The 22,409-nt window shown below is 44.3% G+C and overlaps 1 protein-coding gene across 5 annotated transcripts in view; it reads left to right on the forward strand.

Moving 5' to 3' along the window:
- The window catches only part of ME3 (malic enzyme 3), a 293,266-nt gene that overhangs the window by 260,452 nt on the left and 10,405 nt on the right, over window positions 1-22,409 (forward strand). For all 5 annotated transcript variants that reach the window (XM_038568363.1, XM_038568360.1, XM_038568364.1 and 2 more), the window contains exon 7: window positions 10,230-10,339. In XM_038568363.1, coding sequence (XP_038424291.1) covers window positions 10,230-10,339 — 110 coding nt within the window. The remainder of the gene's footprint in view (window positions 1-10,229; window positions 10,340-22,409) is intronic.

Raw genomic sequence — 22,409 nt, forward strand, 5'->3', positions numbered from 1 at the left:
AAGACCCAGAGTTTATGTGAGAGACCGAGAGAGAACACGCTTTGCCTGTCTCCTGGCCTAGTGTTTTCTTCTCACCACATGTCTTTCCCGATGGAGAGACAAATCCAACTTTGTTATCTGTTTAGTTGTATCTCTTTACAAAATCATATTGCTATTTTTTTAAGATTTTATTTATTTATTCACCAGAAATGCAGAGAGAGAGGCAGAGACATAGGTAGAGGGAGAAGCAGGCTCCCTGCAGGGAGCCTGATGTGGAACTCGATCCCAGGACCCTGGGATCACACCCTGAGCCAAAGGCAGATGCTTGACCACTGAGCAACTCAGCTGTCCCTACAAAATTATATTGCTATTAAGTTTAAACAATAATATTGCTATTAATATAAGTTCTAGAGTCAGATACAGCCAGATTCAGATTCCAGCTCCACCACTTTCCAACTGCAGTAGAGTGAATAATCTCTGAGCAAATAAGTTCACATCTATAGTTCAGGATTCCTTCCCTGAAACAATACCTACCTCATAAGGGTCATGTGAACATTAATTGAGATAATATATGTAAGTAGCTCAGCATGATGCCCAGTAAGTAATAGGCAGTCAATAAAGTTTAGCTATTTTTAGTAAGAATAGCAGTAATAGTAGTATTTTAATGAATATGTAAGGCAATTATAATTAATTAAACACCAAAATTGGTGTTTTGGTGAAGTCTGTTACCTGTATTTGAATGTACATGGATGAAATGAGAACATATTTTTTTCACGTAAGCCATTTAAATCTTCCCTTTGAAATTTTGTTTTTGTTCTTGAGGGACTTTTAATTAGCTTAACAAGTGGACAGGCAAACTCACTAAATTTCTACCAACTCCGTCATATACCCACCCCTTCATAAAACATTCATTGGACAATTAAACTGTCACCTCATCACAGGTATTCAGTAGATGCTTTTGGATGGAGAAATGAACAGATGAATGGATGGACAGATGATGGATGGATGGATAATGTCAAGAGCAACTGAAGTAGCCACCTTTGGTTCATACCAGCCAGCATTTGGTTTTATGAAAGGCCATGAGGGGCACCTGGGTGGCTCAGTGGTTGAGCATCTGCTTTGGCTCAGGTCATGATCCCAGGGTCCTGGGATTGAATCTCGCATCGGGCTCCCTGCTGGAAGCCTGCCTCTCCCTCTGCCTATGTCTCACATACACTGATGATAACACATCAGTGTAAATAACCCAGAAAATGATCCAAGGTTTAACAGAACAAATTCCACAACTAAAGGTAGAGAAGACATCACGTTGAAGAAGGTGGGAAGGGTGAGGACTCAGTGGGGAGCTAATGGGACCAAGGACATCTACAGGCTAATAGGATGAAGGACATCTACAGGCGGGAAGTGCAAATGTGGAAGACAGGGAGAAACAGGTGACCACACCAAAGAGCCTGCAGAGGGACCACAGATCCCCAAAACATTTGGCTTTGTAAGTGAGAGGGGCCAACTTTTATGAGTTCTTACATGCAGCAAGACTTAGAGCCTAGATGTTTAAAACTATCAGAGGGCTCAGCTCCAGGAGAGTCCAAAGGATGATAGGAAGCTGAGTCCTTGAACATTAAGAGACAGCATGACAAACAGCCTGTGGAGATACAGCCTAGAAGCAGCAGTCTGAAAAAATGCCTGGGGCAGACAGGAGGGAGCGATATTTTCACATCTCAGAGCAGTCCTAGAGGGGCAGGGTTCCTGGAGGCACTTCCCTGGAACAAAGGAGCTGGCAGGAGCCATCTCCCTCCCTCAACCCCCAGAACAAACACAGGTGGCTACCTGTGGGAACCAGCACAGTGACAACATTCACTACCTAACTTGCTTACACCAAGCTCCGCTCTCCCCCACTTTGGCAGATCGAGCTCTCTCAGTCACACTGCCTCAGTACTGGCACTGCAGGCCCTCTCCCCCAGAAGACTGGCACAAATCTTGCCAATACTACATCTCCCAATTTGGGCAAGTACAGGAGCCCTGTTCCTGTAGTGGTAGCTGCAGGCTCTGTGGAAGCCCGAGGCTCACGTTATTAAAATTGTGCATGTTGTTAAAATTGCACAACTTACCCACACAGCCCTGGTCCCAACAGTGGCCCCACCTTTTTGAAACTGCATGCCTCACCTGGGCAGGAACTAAACCCTGCCCACAACAGACATAGAGAGCCTCTGCAGATGAATGGACTGAAGGAAAAAGGTAGCCGGGACACGCAGCAGGACATACATAACACACATAAGAGACAACCTTGAAGTGCCAGGTTCCAGTGAACAGGAGACAGTGCACTGTAGAACATTGAAGGACCTCTTCTTCATAAGGCTATTACTTTCAAGAACAGGAAATGTAGCTGAATTTCCTGATACACAGAAACAGACACAGAGAGTTAGACAAAATGAGGAGACAGAGGAATATGTCGCAAATGAAAGAACAGGACAAAACTGCAGCAAGAGACCAAAGGAAAATGGATATAAATAATATGCCTGATAGAGGATTTAAAGCTATGGTCATAAAGATACTCACTGGACTTGAGAAAAGAGTGGAGAACATCAGTTGAAACCCTTAACAAAGAGATAGGAACCATAAGAACCCATCAGAGATGAAGAGCACAATAAATGAAATTATTATGGAATAAATAGCAGGCTAGAGGAAGCAGAGGAACAAATTAGCAACCTGAAGGACAGAGTAATGGAAAGCACTCAAGTTGAGAAGGCAAGAGATGAGAATTCAAGATGAGAGTAGACTTCGAAAACTCAGCAACTCCATCAAGCATTAAAACATTCACATAGGGATTCCAGAAGAAGATAAAGAGATAAGGGGGCTGCCTCAGTCAGAAGAGCATGTGATTCTTGATCTCAGAGTCATGAGTTTGAGTCCCACAATGAGTATAGAGATTGCTAAAAAATAAACAAATAAAAGAGAGAGAAAGGGGGATAGAAAATTTATTTGAAGAAATAGTAGCTGAAAACTCCCTTATCTGGGGAAGGAAAGCAATATGCAGATCCAGGAAGCACAGAGATTTCCCCACCAAAATCAAGCCAAGAAGGTAGGTCTACACCAAAACACATAGTAATTAAAATTACAAAAGCAGTAATAAAGAAAAAACTTTTAAAGCAGGAAGAAAAGGGGCACCTGAGTGGCTCAGTAAGTTGAGTGACTGACTTTTGGTTTTACCTTAGTTCATGATCTCAGGGTCCTGGGATTGAGCCCCTTGTCAGGCTCCCTCTCCCTCTTCCCCTTAGCTCTCTCTCTAAAATAAATACATAAATCTTTAAAAAAAAAAAAAGAAAGAAAGAAAGAAAGAAAGAAAGAAAGAAAAGAAAACAGGAGAAAAGACAGTTACATACAACAGAAACCCCATAAGGCTATCAGGGGATTTTTAAGCAGAAACTTTCCAAGCCAGGAGAGAGTGGCATGATATGTTCAAAGCATTGAAAGAGGAAAATCTGTAGCCAAGAATATTCAGCAAGGCTATCATTCAGAATAGAAGGAGAGACAAGAGTTTCTAAGACAAAGGTAAAGGAGTTCATGACAACTAAACCAGCCCTACAAGAAATGTTAAAAGGACTTCTGTGAGTGGAAAGGAAAGACCATAAATAAGAGTTAAAAAAAAAAAAAGTGAAGCACAAAAGCAGTAAATATATGTCTGTAAAAATCAGTTGAAGGACTCACAAAATAAAAGGCCATAAAGTATGACACCACATATCAGAAATGTGGTAGGGAAAGGAATAAAGAATTTGAGTAAAGGACTCAACTGTAAGCAACCATCAACCTAATATAGACTGCTATGTGCAGAAGATGTTATATACAAGCCAAATGGTAACCACAAATCAAAAAGCAGTAATAGATAAGCAAAGAGTAAAGAGAAAAGGATCCAAATATATCACTAAAGAAAGCCAGGAAACTATGAAAGAGAACAAGAGAAGAAAGGATTAGAGAAGAACTACAAAAACAACCACAAAACAAGTAACGAAATGGCAATAAATACATACTTATCAATAATTACTTTGATTGTAAATGGATTAAATGCTCCAAACAAAAGACATAGGGTGATAGAATGTATAACAAGATCCATCCATATGCTGCCTACAAGAGATTCATTTTAGAATTAAAGGTATGTGCAGACTGAAAGTGAAGGTATGGAAAAACATACCAAATGGAAAACCAGAGCAGCAGTACTTACATCTGATAAAATAGACTTTAATACTGAGAATGTAACAAGAGACAAAGAAGGGCACTATATAATAATAAAAGGGACAATTCAACAGGAAGATATAACAATTGTAAATATTTATGCACCCAACATGGAAGCACCCAAATGCATGAAACAGTTGATAACAAACATAAAGAAACTAACTGACAATAATACAATAATAGTAGGGGATTTTAACACCACATGTACATCAGTGAACAGATCATCGAAACAGAGAATCAACAAGGAAAGAGTGACTTTGAATGACACACTGGACCAGATTTAATTTAACATGCATCTTTTCTGACCACAATGCTACAAAACTAGATACCAGTTAAAGGAAAGGTCTGAAAAGACTACAAACATGTGGAAGTTAAATAACATGCTACTAAGCAAGGAATCAGAAAATAAAAGAAGAAATTTAAAGGTACATGGAAAGAAATGAAAATGAAAAACAACACTACAAAATTTCTGGGATGCAGCAAAACTTCCCTCTAAGAAGGAATTCAGGTCTACCTCAAGAAGCAAGACAAATCTCAAATGACCTAACTTTACACCTAAAGGAGTTAGAGAAAGAAGAACAAACAAAACCCAAACCCAGCAGAAGGAAGAAAATAATAAAGATCAGAGAAGAAATAAATGATACGAAAACTAGAAAAACAGTAGAAAAACTAGAAAACAGTAGATCACTGAAACCAGGAGCTGATTCTTGAAAAGATCAACACAATTGGCAAACCAGACTCATAAAAGAGAAAGAGGACTCAAATAAAATCACAAATGAAAGAAGAATAACAACCAACACTACAGAAATACAAAGGATTGTAAAAGACTATTATGAAAAATTATATGCCAACAAACTGGACAATCTAGAAGAAATGGATACATTCCTAGTAATGTGCAACAAACCAAAACTGAAGTAGGAAGAAATAGAAAAATTGACTGATTACCAGCCGTGAAAGGGAATCAATAATCAAAAAACTCCCAACAAACAAAATTCCAGGGCCAGGCAGCTTCACAGGTGAATTCTACCGAGCAATTAAAGTAGAGTTAATACCTATTCTTCTCAAAGTTTCCAAAAAACACAAGAGGAAGAAAAACTTCCAAATTCATTCTATGAGGCCAGCATTATCCTGATACCAAAACCAGATAAAAACACCACAGAAAAAAAGGAGAACTACAAGCCAGTATTTCTCATAGAAAAATCCTCAACAAACTGAATCCAACCACACATTAAAAGAATCATTCACTAGAGTCGAGTGAGATTTATTCCTGGGATGTGAGGATGATTCAATATTTGCAAATCAATCAATATGATACATCATATCAATAAGAAAAAGGATAAAAACCATATGATTATTTCAATGAAAGCAGAAAAAGCATTTGACAAGATCCTCAACAAAGTAAGCCTAGAGGGAATATAACTCAACATGTTAAAGGCCAGATATGAAAAACCCATAGCTAACATCATACTCAGTGGAAAAACTGAAAGCTTTTCCCCTAAAGTCAGGAACAAGATAAGGATGTCCGCTCTCACCACTTTTATTCAACATATTCCTAGCCACAGCAATCAGACAAGAAGAAATAAAAGACAACTAAATTGGTAAGGAAGAAGTAAAACTTTCACTATTGGCAGATGACAGGATACTATATATAGAAAACCCTAAAGACTCCCTCAAGAAAGTACCAGAACTAATAAATGAATTCAGTAAAGTCATAGAATACAGAAACAATGTACAGAAATCTGTAGTGTTTCTATACACTACTAATGAAGCAGCAGAAAGAGAAATTAAGAAAACAGTCCCATTTACAACTGCACCAAAAAGAAGAAAATACCTAGGAATAAACTTACCCAAAGAGGTGAAAGACCTGTACTCTTCAAACTATAACACATTGATGAGAGAAATTGAAGACAACAGAAAGAAATGGAAAGACATTTCATGCTCATGGATTAGAAGAACAAATATTGTTAAAATGTCTATATAATCCAAAGCAATCTACAGTTTTAGTGAAATCCCTATCAAAATACCAATGGCATTTTTTTTTACAGACCTAGAACAAGCAATACTAAAATTTGTGTGGAACCACAAAAGACCTAAATAACCAAAGCAGTCTTGAAAAAAAAAAAAAAAAAAAAAAAAAAAACAAGACAGGAGGTATTACAATTCCAAACTTCAGATTATATTATAAATCTGTAGTAATCAAAACAGCATGGTACTGGCAAAAAATAGATACATACATCGGTAGAACAGAATCAAAAGACCAGAAATAAACCCCAAATTATATGGTCAGTTAATCTTCAACAAAACAGGAAAGAATATCCAATGGGAAAAAGGTAGTCTCTTCAACAAACAGTATTGGGAAAACCGGACAGCTAGATGCAAAAGAGTGAAGCTGGACCACTTTTGTACACCATACACAAAAATAAACTAAAAGATGGTTTAAGGACCTAAATGTGGGACCTGAAATCATAAAAATCCTTCAAGAGAATACAGGTAGTAATTTCTTTGACATCAGTCAAAACAACTTCTATTAGATCTATCTCCAGAGGCAAGGGAAACAAAAGCAAAAATAAAGTATTGAGACTACATCAAAATACAAAGCTTCTGCATGGCAAAAGTAACAACTAACAAAACTAAAAGACAACCTGTGGGAGAATGGGAGATCTCTGCAAATAACTTATCTGATAAAGGGTTAGTATCCAAAATATATGAAAAATGTATACAACTTAACACATAAATAAATGTATGTATGTATATATGTATGTAAAAATGGGCAGAAGGCATGAACTGACATTTCTCCAAAGACATCCAGATGGCCAACAGATGCATGAAAAGATGCTCAACATCACTCATCGTCAGGGAAATGCAAATCAAAACCACAAGGAGGTATCACCTACACGTGTCAGATTCATTAAGATTAAAAATTCAAGAAACAAGTGTTGGCGAGGATGTGGAGAAGGAGCCTTAGTGCCCTGTTGTGAGAATGCAAATTGATGCAGCCACTGTGGAAGAGAGAATGGAGGATCCTCAAAAAATTAAAAATAGAACTACCTTATGATCCAGTGATCATTCTTCTGGGTATTTAACCAAAGATTAGGAGAAAACACTAATTCAGAAGTATATATATATATATATATACCTCTATATTTATTGCAGTGTTATTTACAATAGCCAACTTATGGAAGCAGCCCAAGTGTCCATCAATAGATGAATGGATAAAGAAGAGGTGGTATATATACACAATGCAGTATTATTTAGGCATAAAAAAAGAAAGAAATATTGCCATTTGCAACAACGTGGATGGAGCTAAAGAGTATAATGCTAAGTGAAATGAGCCAGTCAGAGGAAGACAAATAACATGATTTCACTCATGTGGAATTTAAGAAACAAAACAAATGAACAAAAGGGGGGAAAAAAGACAAACCAAAAAACGGACTCTTAATTATAGAGAACAAAATGATAGTTGCCAGAGGGGAGGTGGTGGGGGATGGGTGAAAGAGGTGAAGGGGATTAAGAGTGCAATTATCTTACGAGCATTGAGTAATGCATAGAATCGTTGAATCACTATATCATACATCTGAATCTAATATACCACTACATGTTGATTACACTGGAATGAAAAAATAAAATAAGTAAAAAATAAAGTAAAATAACATAAAAATTTACTCATAAAAAACGAATTTAATATGAAAAACGAGTAGTGCACTGAACAAAGATATTTGTTTATAATTCTTGCCTTATTTTTACCTCCGAGGAGTGTTGCTTAAAGGTCAAGTGTGTGTGTGTAAGAAAGACAGAGAGAAAGAACGCGCATCACTTGCTTTGCTGTCTGACCTTTTCAGCATTCTAGCTCCAGGCCAGTCGTGGAGCAACACTGGGAGTCTTGTGACGATTATATATAGCAAAATGTCACCAGCAACCAAAGACATTCTGTCCCCCTAACCCCAATCCAAATACTTGAAATTCACACCCTGGAAAAAAAAATCACAGTAAATTTTGGCTCAGCAAGAATAGCATTATATTTGCGCATAGGAGGTTTTCTTTTTCAGTTTTATTCACTGTATAAGGAAAAGGGGGATGGATGGTGGGTCCAGACATATAGTGAGCCCCCCTCGTCACCCCAAATGGCACTAGCTCTGTGACTGTAAATAAGAATTGTGGTCAAGATGACACATGTGTTTAGCACTTCATGGTGCAAAAATCACCCCAGCTTTTCATCCTCACAAATGCCCACCGAAGTTAGCCAGGCAGATATTACTGGCCCATTGACAGATGGAAAACTGAGGCAGAACTGAAGAGTGAAGTGACAGGTGTCAGACCCCTCAGAGCCAGGTCAGGTGCACAAGTCTGCTGACCCATGCCCAGCACCGTTAATAACAGACTGTCCATTTCTGCCCCTGAGACATGAACCCACCTACCTACAAGTCCTCCCACCACCAGCTTCAACTCATTAAGGTTCTGGAAGGACCATGACAGGAGCAAATATTTATCTGCCACTGGATTTTTTACTGTGCAGTATAATCCATGCACAAAATTATGAAGTCAAAAAAGATGTTTCTGGGCTAATTCAGTACTACTCACCCCTCATTGCCACCAGCCTCATGGGAAAGATGCCCCAATAACACAGGAAGCCCGCCAGGTGTGTGCCCCACCCACATTTTCTAGCAGGTCTTTCTTTCCACAGCTGGTCCCACACTGGTCCTAGGCCTCTGGTTCACACCAGGCTGGGAGGGGCAGACGCCTTCTCCCCATCTCATGCCCCAACACTCCTGGCTGATCAGTAAGGGCACTTTTTGTCAGTGAACGTGAGCACCGATACTGTAAAAACAAATGGACCCATGTACGTATGTCTGTGTATTAGGTAATTTTTAATAATTTGTGTCATGCTTATTTCCAGTAAAAGGCACAATACAACAAAACTATCAAAATGAGGATCAAAAGCAAGAATGGAGTAAGGGGAAGGGTGTGTGCAGAAAGGCCGAGCTGAGGTTGCCTGCAGCACAGGAGCAGAAAACTGAGCTCTCAGCTTTCTCACAATGTCAACAGGAAAAATGGGTTACGATCACCGTCATTTTGTAGGAAATACAAACTTTTCCCTGACCTTGAAATCTAGGGGTCAGTTGTAGCCTGGATTTTGAATAAGGCACATCAAACAGCTTAGTGGGCATTGTCTTCACCCAGCCAGGCAGTATTTCTCAGAGCTCTCTCGACTGTCAGAATCCAGTCTGGGGTGGTCATCATTTCACAATGTATACATATATCACAATATCCCACTGCACATCTTAAATGTATGATTTTTATTTGTCAGTTATACCACAGTGAAGCTGGAGGGGAAAAGGTACATTCCCAAGCCCTGCCTCAAACTCACTGAGTGAGACTCTGGCAGATGAGCCTGGGGCTCTGTATTTTGAACTCATGAACTGATACTTGGGTAGTAACTTGCAAATTGGTAAACACCCTTATCAAGGTGTTAGTAGATGACACCAGCATTGTGTAGTGGCCTTTGCCAACCTTCCTTGCATCTTAGCAGGACATAATGCCTAAATCCAGAAGTGTCTCTACTGGAGGAGCTCCAGATCTCAGGACCCACCCTGGGAGATATTTGCAGGATGCAGAGGCTCTCTAGGCCCCAGTGGATGGGGAGTCGGGGTCTCTGCATGCACTTGGGTGGGTAGTGAGCTTCCTGCTGGGATTTCAGATGGCCCCATTTCAGTCTTCCCATCACCCCTCCAGGTCTGCCATCCATTGCGCATGGTAGCCACCAGCCTACATTAGAGACCGGGATATGGGCTTAGCTGACCACCAAGCCCGCTGTTCCTACTCTTTCCCTTCCCAATCCCCAATCATAATGGGCCAGGCAGAGCCCAGGAATCCAGGAGCCAGCCAGGTAGCAAAACCCTTGGTGCATGAGCCGTACCACCCCTACTACGTCCTAGCCTGTGCCTCCCCACTCCCCGGGGCAGGCTGGGATCTGCCAGGGACTAGCCGTGGGGAGGCAATCATGAGTTTTTTCCTTTCCCTTCCCACAGGTTTGGAATAAATTGCCTCATCCAATTTGAAGACTTTGCCAATGCCAATGCCTTCCGTCTGCTCAACAAATACCGCAACAAGTACTGCATGTTCAATGATGACATCCAAGGTAAGTTTCGCCCCACCTGACCAAGCCACTGAGGACTGATGCCTTCTCACAGGCCGTGCTGGGTGCCAGAATGGGGGCACCCCCTAGCTAGTCTGCTGCCAGGAGCTGTGGAAAAGAGCATTCATGTTGGATTCAACTCCCACTTGGCTGATTCGTAGCCCTCTGACTTGGGAGAAGTCCCTTAACTTTGCTTGGCCTCAGCTTCTTCACCTATAAAATGGACATCATTACTGCTTCCAAGGAAAGTAAGAATTACGTGATTTAATATCTGAGAGAAATACTAACCAAAGCTATCATTTTCTAGCTGGTTGAACTTGGCCTAATCACTTGAACTCGAGCTGTAGTTGTATCATCTAGTCATTAGGGATGAGAAGAACTGCCTTGGAAGATTATTATGAAAATTTAAAGAGCTAATATATGGAAAGTACTAGCACATAGGACTCATCAGACTAAAGCATCAATCACCATAAAAATGGCCTTCACCAGCCACAGTGACTCATTCTTGGATTTTCCAAACACTAGGTGTAGCCTTGTCAGAGAATCAGGACGGTCAGTCCCTTCTCTTAACTTGGCTTGATTGTGTGCTATTCAGAATGATAACTATGAAAGACATTGACACCAGGGCCCCAGGGCACTCCAAAAGCCAATGGGAAGCACCTTCTAGGTCGGGGTCAACTGGGTAATCTGTGCTATGGACCAGAAGTGTCTGAAGGTACCTCCTTCTTACTGTGGAAATGCCAGTATATGAAACTGGAGGTTGGAGGCTGGGGGTCCCCTCACATATCAACTCTCCTGATCTCAGCATTCTCGGTAAGAGCATTGGGAGCTATTCCTAGTATTTTATAAAGCTCAGGAGAAACATGAGGACATATAGGTTACTGTTTAACAAATGAAGTTTGGCAAGCAAAATCTTTTAAAACCAAAGACACATGTCAGAACAAGAACAAGTTTCGGGGGGGGGGGGACAGGTGTTGGTCCTTGGGAGTAAAAGATTGGCCAACCCTTCATTTTTGCAGATGAGAGCTGAAACGGTTACATTTCACCAGATGAGTTAGGGTTAAACCTAGAGGATTCAAACCCAGATAATAATAGCTAAGGTTTAGAGCTGAATATTTACTGTACACCCGGCACTGTCCTAAGGACTTGACACTTTTAATCATATGAGATTTTATCATCCCTGTCTTAGGAATGAAGAAACAGGCACAGAGAGAATAAGTAACTTACATAAAAAGTAAGTGTAGAGTTGAAATTTGGACTCTAAATTCTGAGTTCATAATCACTCACTATACCGTTCCTAGACCTTATGCTATTTCAAAACCAAAGGCCCCTTCCTTTCCTGTGGCCCCCATTAAGAGGTAAAGAAATGTGATAAATATTTTTTTAATTGGTCATAAATTGTCAAGAGGCAGGATTGCACAGTTAAGCATATTATTAGACAATTAAGATCAAAATACATGACTTCAGCACTTGAAGAGTGAGTAGAAGAGAGAGGTGACCCAGTAAGGGAAAGCTGACACATGGCAACCCCCCGGCCCAGGGGATTGTGTCCCCCCAGATGTAGGGGCCTGGGACAGGCACTGGCTGCCAGCCCAGCCTCACCCAGAGATGTGGGGCACTCTGCACAGTCAGGGCAGTGCGGTCCAGGAGCACCAGCTGGCGGTGGGAAGCATTCACTCCCTGCCCGCAGGCCGGTCACCTCACTGTTAGCCCCGTGGACGGCGGGGTGTGACTGCGGCCCTCGAGGAAACACCTGCTGGCTGGCCCCTGACCGATGCCCCTGTCATGGCCCTCACTCATGAGTCAGCAGCAGGACAGCCATCCCCCTGGGCCCACTGGGCTGCCAAGGCCAGAAGGTGGAAGTGGAAAACAAGTCCATGTGGGCATCACACCTGGTGCAGACTCCAGATGTGCACCGCGCACGCACGTGCACACACACACACACACACACACGCAGTCATGTGTGTACATCCTCATAAACATGGGCACAGGGACACATCCGGGCCCTGCACCTATCTGCCTCCACTGCCCCCGGCTGCTGCCACAGAGCATGTCTAAGATCAAACCATGGCTCTCGGCTCCCTCTTCATGAGCAGGTTCACACTCTCCCTCAGAAGTGTAAGGCTTCGGGAATCTGCCTACTGGTGCCCCACCCCCACCCCCACCCACTTCTCTGTCCTCTGACCTCCCTCCTTGTCAGTTCTCTGCATGTGAAAGTTCTGCTCCCCACTCCCTCCCCATCACCTTTGCCTCAGTAACTCCTACTCAGCCTTCTGGACTCAGCTAAGGATTTCCTGTCTCAGGGAGGGCCTCGCACCAGGCTTTGCTCCCCCAGTCTGATTTGGGTACCCACGGGGAGCTCCCACAGTGCTCCCCTGTTAGTTCTCTTACCACACTGTAACCCAGGTACCCCCACTGAGTTGTCTGTCTCCCCAGGAGACAATAAGCTTCCAGAAGCAGAAACTGTGTCATCTATTCTCATTCCCCAGTTCCCAGTAAAGTGCCTGGCACACGATAGATGCTTCATAAATATTGGGAGAATGAATTAATGAATAAATGAATGAATGAAGTCACATACACAAATTGACATTCTCATAAGCACACCCACCAATTCCTGTGGCCCTGGCTCCTGTGGACACTTGCCCCTGCAGCCCCTCTGTTGTCCAGGTCACCATGCACATCCTTACAGAGAAATGCCCCCACACTCAGATGCATATACATCTTTACACGTGTGTACCCTCATTTATACACACACGTAGCATTTTTTTTCTAGCATTTTTAATCAAATCAACTCATTGTTAAATTCCGTGGTTTTGTTTCCTCTTTATAGCCAGTTCCAGCAGAGTCTATTTCGCTCCCAGGCAAAGCCAGATGGAATAGTCTTCTGGACCCCCACAGCAGATAGCAAAGGAATTTCCCATTCTTTTCTCAGAAATTAAAGACTAAAGTCCTTAATCTAAAATGTGTAACAGGATCAAGCAAATAGTACCAGAATGTCAGGATCTCTGTAAGTCTTTGATCAGGACAGCCTGACCTGTTACGTATGACCCTCTAACAATCGTAGAGAGGTGGGCATGGCGGCACACCACCTGGATCTTCCTTCAAGAAAAGACTTGTCCCAGGGCACCTGGGTGCCTCAGTAGGTTAAGCATCTGCCTTCATTCAGCTCAGGTCATGATCTCGGGTCCTGGGATCGAGCCCCGCATCAGGCTCCCTGCTCAGCAGAGAGTCTGCTTCTCCCGCTCCCTCTGCCTGCTGCTCCCTTTGCTTGTGCTCTCACACACTCTCAGTCAAGTAAATAAACAAAATCTGAAAGAAAGGCAAGACTTGTCCCAACTGCTGGCGGGCTGTCAGCTGCATGAGGCAGAGCGGCTCAGCTACAGAGCACCCCCTGCCCCCCAAGGCCCTGTCCTGCCACAGATGCCCTCACCCAGTGATGAGGGAATATAAAAGCCCAGCCATCTTGGCCCAGTGTAGGACAACTTGGAGGGGACATTTTAACTCCAGAGCTCCCCCTCAGGGTTGGCTGGGGCTTTAGGGACTCCATCACAGCCCCGCTTCTCCTCTGCATCCTGCTCCCGCCCCCCCTTCCATAGGTGCTGATCCCAAGGGCATTTCTTGATAACATCCTGAACACTCCACATGTCTCAGAATCTGCTTCCCAGGGAGCCCAAGCTGTGCCAAATAATACCATTTTGCATGTACACAGAACTTCAGATGTGAAAGGTGTTTTTCATCCACATGATCTCACAACTTCTTCGAAATAGCCCCTACCCCTCCAGGGAGGCTGCACAGCTGTCCCTCGTCACTGGTAAGGAAGCTGAAGTTCAAGGGTTAGTTTTTGCTCCAGGTAATATAGCCAGACAGGCACAAGGTGGGACTAGAACCTGGTTATTTCTGACTCAGAACTCAGAGTTCTCCGTCTCTGTGACATCGGGCTGCCTGTTCCCTGCATGTGGGAGGCAGTGCAGCGAGTCTGCTTGCTAAGAATTAAATCCCAGATCCCACATGACTGGGGGTGTCACTGGGCTCCAGCAGCCTGCTGCTCCCATCTTCCCCATCCGTTCAGTCAACTCCCCCAGTTTACAGACCAAAGAGGAGGCCCAGAGAGGGGAAGGGGCTCACCACCACTCGCTACACCTCCCCCCCACCCCCATCACCAGCTGGTTACTGATGGGGAACCAGCTCCAGAAGCCTCTGATGTGTGTTCTCAGTGCTAAGTGGGCAATCAGGAGACAGGTGAGGAATTCTAGGATTCATGGGACAACATAGAAGGTGTTAAGCTCATGCTAGAATTGGCCCCTTTCACCTCCAAGTACAAAGTAAAGAGAAATGAAATCTAAAACTATATAACCATGCTCAAAAATAGAAACATCCACATGCAGAATTGAAGAGAGTTGGAGAAAGGAGGAGGAGGAAGAGAGGCAGGCAAAAGAGAAGGAGGCATGACAGTGGTAAACAGACACCAACAACAAGTCACAGGTGGTTGCTGGGGACAGACCCAGCCCACCCCAGGAGGACTCATCATCACAATCTGCCTGGAACCACACACATGGTAGGGACTGGAAAACGAGACAGGGGCCACGCTGCCTGCTCTGAATACCAGCCCAGCATCGCATCCTTGGTGGAACAAGGAAGATATGACTAAAGGCTTCAGGGTCCCCCCAGACTGTGCTCCGTGAGGGCAGGACCAGGCCTGGAGCTGAGCAGGAGCTCTGGCACACAACTGGAACTGTCTTGTGGCCAGGCTGCTGGAGCACTCACCTGGGACTCTGCAACCCCACAGGGCTGCCCACATGGTGGGGCCCCTGCAGCCCCAGTGCTGGAAGGGCCCGGTGCCCCCAAGGCTGCCAGCAGGCTCCTCTGCCCCCACCCCTGCTGACTCACGAGAGCCTCAGCCACCCCAGGCCGGTTCTCAGTGAGCAGGGCTGCTCATGCACTGGCTACTGCTGGCAGGCTCTTCAGGAATTTGGAAGAGGCAGGGCCTCAGGTGTCTAGTTGTTTCAGTAGGAACCAGAGAAGCATCCCTGCCCTTAGGGGAGGAGAAAGAGACCTGGAAGGGGAACGGCAACAAGAGTGGTCATGCAGGAGGACAGGCCAGCTGCATCCTTTCCCGGGAGCCAGATCCAGGATGCTGCTGGCTTAGTGACCTTGGGCCTCCGGCCCCCACTGCTAGCTGCTCACACCGTGTGGCCAAGGACACGAAAGTCTAGCCGGCTTGTCTGTTCCAGAGCATCCTCCTGCCCCATCAGCCTGCCCTGGACCTGCACTGCTCCCAGGTCCCAGCACATCCCCGGAACCAGATGGCCTGTCAGGGTGCCATGTGCTATGTCAGGCCGTCATCACCCTCTCAGGCTTTCAAGTTTTAACTTGTGAGTCAGAGTACTTAACAGTCAGGCCTTGGATTGAGACAAGCCAAGGTCTGAATCCCCATTTTTCTGCTTTGTGCTTTGGCCAAATGGCTTAAATCCTCACAGTCTTCTTTTCTTTATCCGCAAAATGGACATGAGAGTATCAACAGCCAGGAATGATAATCAGCCAGTGCTGACAGACGACCAGGATGCTTTGAAAAAGCCATCACCGACTCGGGTTGGCCTACACTGATTCACTGCGAGGTGTTTCCATCATTATCCCTGTTTGTGGCACCAGGTTGTCATAGGGACAGGCAGGGACAGGCAGGCAGTAGTACTCACTTCTGGTACCTAGTATGAGTACCTCTGAGGCATAGTAGGCTCCTGACACATACGTGTGAGAGGGAGGGAAGGAGGGCTGATACCCAAAGACAGAGAGGCTGGGTGGACGGGAGGAGAGAGGTCCGTGTGAGCACAGGAGTGGGCAAGCCTGAGAAGAGAGGCAGGACCTCTGCCCACTTCCCACATACACTCTATTCTTCTAGCCCATTGACTTCCTCCCCATTCTATGAATTTTCTGCCAATTGTGATTTTGAATATGCTGGTCCCTCTGCCTAGAGTTCTCCTCTTCTCTTGACTAACATCTGTGTGTCCTTAAAGGCTCAAGCCTCACCTCCTCCAGGGTACCACGCCCAGGACCAAGCTCGTCCCACAGGGGTCTGGCTAACCCCACCCTTCCTCAGACCTAGGAGTTACCCCTTTTGCAGAATGCCTCAGAGTTCCCCAGAGCTCAGATGTCATGATACCGAAGGGGCAGATGGGAAGGAATGGCCAAGCTCTGAAGACTTTGTCCAGCTGGTTTTTCCTGTTTACAAGACACCAAGAGCTATTTCCGGCTCTTAGGGGCTTCAGCCCCCTCCCCTGCACCACCACACACATGGAGCAGCATTCCTGGCCCTTCCAATCTCTCTCCCTCATCATGAAGCCTCCCTGGCCTCTTCAACCTTCTCTCCACAGCCTTTCTTTTTTTTCTTTTTTTCCTATGAAGTCCTGTGTTTTCTGACTGTTCTTCACTTAACAGGGCTATCTCTAGCCCTGAGTTTCTTGTGGGTCTCTTGTATCTGCTCCCGGCTCCTGTGACTTCTCATTAGTGTGTTACATCAGGTAAAACCTCAAAGAAGCCAACAAGATGGTAATTATTCCCTCTGGTTCCTCCCAAATTGTGTCAGAGTTGGTCTAACCCATCTTCTGCATGGGCCAGGAACTGCCTTCTATAGAGTCTAGGGATTCCAGAAAATTCTCCCATGACACAGAAATAGGGCTGAAGTAGCCTAGAGGGCTTTGGCTGTATCCAATAAGGGGAACTTGAATTTTCTGAACATATGTGCTGTTAACTACCTACAAACCGACTGTTTTATTCACCCTTCTATACCCAAGGCCTGGTGTACTGAAGGCCCAGAACAGGCACCCAGTACAGACACTAATGGACAATGAATGATGGGGAAGGTAGGAGCGGGCCTGGCCTTGAAGTGTAGGACACACAGTCCCCACATGGCCCCAGGCCTCCAAGGCCACCATGAATGGACCCTGACCAAGCCTAACCCCGTGCCCTTGTCCCCATGTGGGACAGCAGTTGTACCTCACCTGAAAACTGGCTAATTCTTCCCTTTCCTCCAGTAATCTGTTGTTCAGCATGAAGGGTCCTTTAACTTTGTCAAACGTGACCATTAGAAACTACCTTTTCAGCTTGTCCTGTTGTGCTGTTTCCTGAATGTACAACCTCTAATACTCAGTTTACAGGAAATGTAATTATGGAAAGCTCCCTCTGGAAAGGAAAGCTTGTTTTTCTTTCATCGAGAATGGGAAACACCCAGTCACAGTTTGGATGGCCCATGGCATTCATGAGCACCAGCCAGGTTCAACAACCTCCCCGGAGCCCTGGGCTTCTCCAGGTGGCTACCTCCAGAAAGCTAAACTGTTTGCTTCCTCTCCACTTTTGAATCCCTAACACTTTACCCAAGAGCTACCCAAAATGAAAGTCAACGATGAGATAACTTTATTTGCCAGACTTTATAAGATAGGGCTGCTCCAGAACTGCTGTTTTGTCTCTTGAATGTTGTTCTGTAATCAGGTAACTTGCCACTTCACAGGCTGGCCTCAGAGGAGGATCCCAGAGAGGAGAGCAGGAGTGTGGGGCTCCAGGAGCCAAGGGCAGAGAGAGTTTCCCAAAGGGTGACCTTGCCAAGAGGTGGGGGCAGTTGCTTGATTGGACTGGGTTTTAGGGAGGAAAAAGGAAAAAAGAGGTGACAAGTATATTCAGCTCTTTACAAATAAGAAATAGGGTGAGACTATACAGAGTCAAGACAAAGCCTTCCAAAGGTGGGAGCTTGAGGACCTATTTGTACGTTGATGGCGGTGATCCAGCAGAAGAGAAATAGAGGATACAAAAGAGAGAGAGGAGAGAGAGAGAGAGAGAGAGAGAGAGAGAGAGGATTATGAGACAAATTCCTTGAGTGGGCAAAACAGATGGGATCTGGCACATACCTGGAGGTGGCTTTAGCAAGGAGCGGGGATGGCCCATCGGTGGTAACAGGAGGAAAGGCAAGTGTGAGGACCTTGGAGGGTTTCTAGACTTGGAAGAGGATTTAGAAGTTCTCTCCTGATTGTTTGAACCTCACTTTCCACCTCTGAGAGGGGGGAAAACGGGGTCTCCTAATACCTGCTTGGTAGAGTTGTTGTGAAGATTAAATGAGCAAATAGAGCTAAACACACACCTAGCACAGAGTCAAGGTCGCGAGGAGAGTGATCAATAGATGGCAGTTGCCCTTGAACCCTTTCATGGAAGTGTTACATTCTTTCCTATCAGATTTTCTATTGTTTTGTGTTCTCCACCCTTTCCAGAATCATTGACATCTCCTGCCTAAGGTCACTTCCTTCTACTTCCACTACCCCCACCCTTCAGTTCTCCCCCAAGGAAAGCCCATCATGCCCTTCCTGCTGCCTTCAAGTCCCGAGTCAGGAGAGGGTGGCTGAGCCTCAGAGACCACAAAGGGCAGGAAGTAGCACCCTGGTGTTCCTGCTTTGCTTCCGACGGGGCGACAGTTCCCTCATCTGTTGTAAGCCTTTCTCTCCAGTCCCCACCCAGCACTGAATTTCTGCAGCTAAGCCCAATTGTTGGGCTTGTAGGTTCTAACCACAGTTGAGCCTTGGCCTCTGAGAAGGAAAGGACCCATCAGGCCATGGGGAGGGGTGGAGGTGGGGGGGTGTCTTTGGGATTCTCTGATGGAATATCTTTGGCGCCATCTGGCGGCGCATGTCTTGCACAGCTACTCTTTTCAGGAGGCAGAAGATGGCCTGAAATAGAATCAGATGAATTGAAAACCCCCTCTCTATCCAGTGGAAGAAAACCAGTACTTCACCTAGAGAAGCCATCTAGTTCGGTACATCTCAGGCTTAAACGGGCATGCATATACATCATCTGAAGATCTTTTGAAATACAGACTCTGACCCAGTAGAACTAAAATGAAAGTGGCTCTTGGGAGCCAAAGAGTAGGATGTGTGGAGTTTGCACAAAGTTGTTTGCAGAAAGATGGAAATGGGGAGTAGCTGATGCAATAAGTGGACATATCATAGGCCAGGGTGTTTAGGAATTTGGAGGAGGGTCATACCGTGCAATTCTTACTACCTTCAAATAATTACTTAAATTGTTTTTTGATGCTTTCTTGAGTGTCAGCATGGTATTCCTTTTGAACACAGTACAGTTCTGAGCCTGGCCATGATACAGCCTCTCTTTATATTTGGGTTAAATCAAAAGTAGATTTGGGCAGAGAAGGAGAGGTTAAGGCTGCCTGGCTGGAGAAAACAGAGGATGTCTGGCAGAGGAGATCCTGTGGGCTGGGTCTTAAGGAATCAATAATGAACTGCAGAAGGTCCTATAGATGGTAAAGAGCTGGGCAAAGCACAGGAGGGGAGAAAGACACAACGTGTTCAGGAATGAGCAGTAATGCACCCATTGCATGGAGTATGTGGGGAGGCATGAAGCAAAAGGGGGTCGATGCTGACAATAGACTTTTCTATCCGTGAACTAACAAGAGGCATATCGTAAACACCTTCTTCATGGTTGTCATCACACTTGTAATCAGTTAATACTGGTTACACTTTCCTTATAAAGTTATACTTGCAGTTAACACTTTCTTTACTAAGCAGGAAGGAACCTATTTTGCTACCAATGGTATCCTTGGTAACTCAGAGTCCAATACCTAATTGATGCTTAAGACATAAAATGAAGGCAACGAATTCTAAATAATGACCTCTGACTACTGATTATGTAACAGCTATTCATGCCCAAACTTTGGTAAATAGGGAGTTCCCCAGAGGCAGGGACCATGTTTGAGTCCTCTTCCACAAGTGCCTAGCATGGTACACGGTCTTCCACACCTGCACTGTGAGCTCCTTGGGGACCCTTAGGAGAATGTCAGGAAAGCCCCCCAGTAGTCCTCAGCCCAGGCCGTGGGACCCTGTGGCACTTTAGCAACCCTCCAGGCCATTCCTATGTGAAGGCTGGAGAGCCTGCACCCCTCCTTCTGTGTTCCCCCCATCAGGTCCTGCCTTCTGAGGTCCACGATGAGCATGTACTTATTAGCCTCCGGCTGTTTCATGTGCCCCCTGTCTTGGCCCAACACATGGCCTCTAAGCCAGGCACAAATCCAGCCTATATTCTGGGAGAAGGCCCATCCCCAGAGCTATAAAATACAAATCCCGTAGATAACTGGAAAGAGTGAAGAGAAAATTCATTCATATTCCCACTCTGCAAACCTTTAATATTCTGTTATTCCTTCCAGATTCTCAGTGCGTGTTTCATTACAACTAGAATCATGATATGTAGACCTTTTAAGGTTCTCTTCCTTCCAGCTAACCCAGTGAAGCATTGTCTAATGTCAAGGCCTTGTGCCTGATTCCCCAGGATTCCCTGATACCCTTCAAATCCTCACTCTGTTATTTAATCTTGGACAACTCATCAAACGACTCTGTACTTCATTTTCTCAGGCTGAGAAATGAGGGTGATAATAGGTAGGATTAAACAAATAAATGTCTTTATAGTTAGACACATAAAACACTTAGAGCAATATCTGACATTAGCTACTAACTTAATAGCATTTTCTCTGCTGCCCCATCTTCATGATTATTTTAAACGGCTGCAGTACATTCTGAGTGTCCACATTAGCTTCTACTTAACCGTCACTCCTTTGTTAGATGTTTAAGTTATTTCCAGTCATTCTGCATTATAAATAACACCATCATAAATATCCTAGGACATGCGTGGTGGATTTTTCCATACATAGATTCCCAGGAGTCGAAGTATGAGGTGAAAGGGCACGAACATGTTATGCCTTTGTTCTATATTGGGAAAGAGTTTTCCAAAAAAGTTTGTGGCATTTTATTTTATTTTATTTATTTTTTTTTTTTTGGCATTTTAAAATACAATTTATGCTGCAACTTTTTACTTTTCACTCCTCCCTCACCAGCCTTGGATGACATCAGTTACTTTGATTTGTGCAACGTCAACAACCCATAAGCTGTCCCCATGTAACTTCTTTTCTTTGACTATCATGGAGGCTTACCACTGCCCGTGTGATTACTTTACTGTGAACTCTCTATCAGGTATGGTCTACACCAGTTGCTTTAGCAGAAAAGACTTAGTACAAAGTCCTGCTTATTATGTATTTAAAAAATGAAAAGCCCTAAGGACCTGCTCCCAGCCCGGAGCCTATAGAGTAAAAAGGAAGACCAGGTGACAGCCAGCTAGTATTGGTATCTCTGACGGGTGCGCTACAAGGCTCGTTCCGCAAGTGATGGACAGAGTGCTTCTGGATTCAACTCAACAGAACAATCTGTTGCTGTGGAAGTGGAAAGCCAAGGCTGTGGAGTTTACTGATTTAGCAAGATGAAAATGCAGCATGCCTACTTAAATTTGAATTACAGATAAGGAATGAATAATTTTTTAGAATATTTATATTAATATTGCATGGGACATACACTAAAAAAAGAAAAGTTATTTGTTGTTTATCAAAAATTCAAATTTACATGTCCTACATTTTACCCGGCAATCTTACAAGGCAGGCATAATGCTGGAAAAAGCGTTCCTTCCTCTTCTCCTAGCCTTTCCATCACCCTGTTTTCTTTCTTGTCCTCAGGCAGGACCTCAGTTGTCTGGGACTTTTTGGTGGGATAAGCCAAACCTTTATTTCTGAAGGTGAATCCTCAGTGGTCCTACCTCTCCTTTGTTGTAATACTATTCATTCATATCTCCTATTGAGCATACAAGTACTGAGACACACCCCCAGAGGATCCCCTGGGCTTAGACCTAATCCCTCCTGTCCTCAGTTTTCCATCAGTATCAGGATGAATAACCACAGCCAGTAAAGTAATCCTGTCTTTCTTTGTCCCCTGGTTTCATGGCAAAAAGAGCACCAGATGGCCAAGGGGCAGTCTCAGATATCAATTTGGTAGAACCATGTTGTGAACGCTGTAGAAACATCTGTGTCATGGGAATCAACACCTCCAATCCAGAGAGCACAAAATTGAGGAGACAGGAAGCAAAGTTTCTACAAGTGAGTTATTAGGTGAAATGGTGAAAGGAACCACTTCCACTTCAACCCCTTGATTTCCAGACCCACGTATTCTGGCTGCGGGAGAAAGAGCACAATGTATTGTCTGCTAAG

Source organism: Canis lupus, chromosome 21 (genome assembly GCF_011100685.1).
Source record: "Canis lupus familiaris isolate Mischka breed German Shepherd chromosome 21, alternate assembly UU_Cfam_GSD_1.0, whole genome shotgun sequence".
Taxonomy (NCBI): domain Eukaryota; kingdom Metazoa; phylum Chordata; class Mammalia; order Carnivora; family Canidae; genus Canis; species Canis lupus.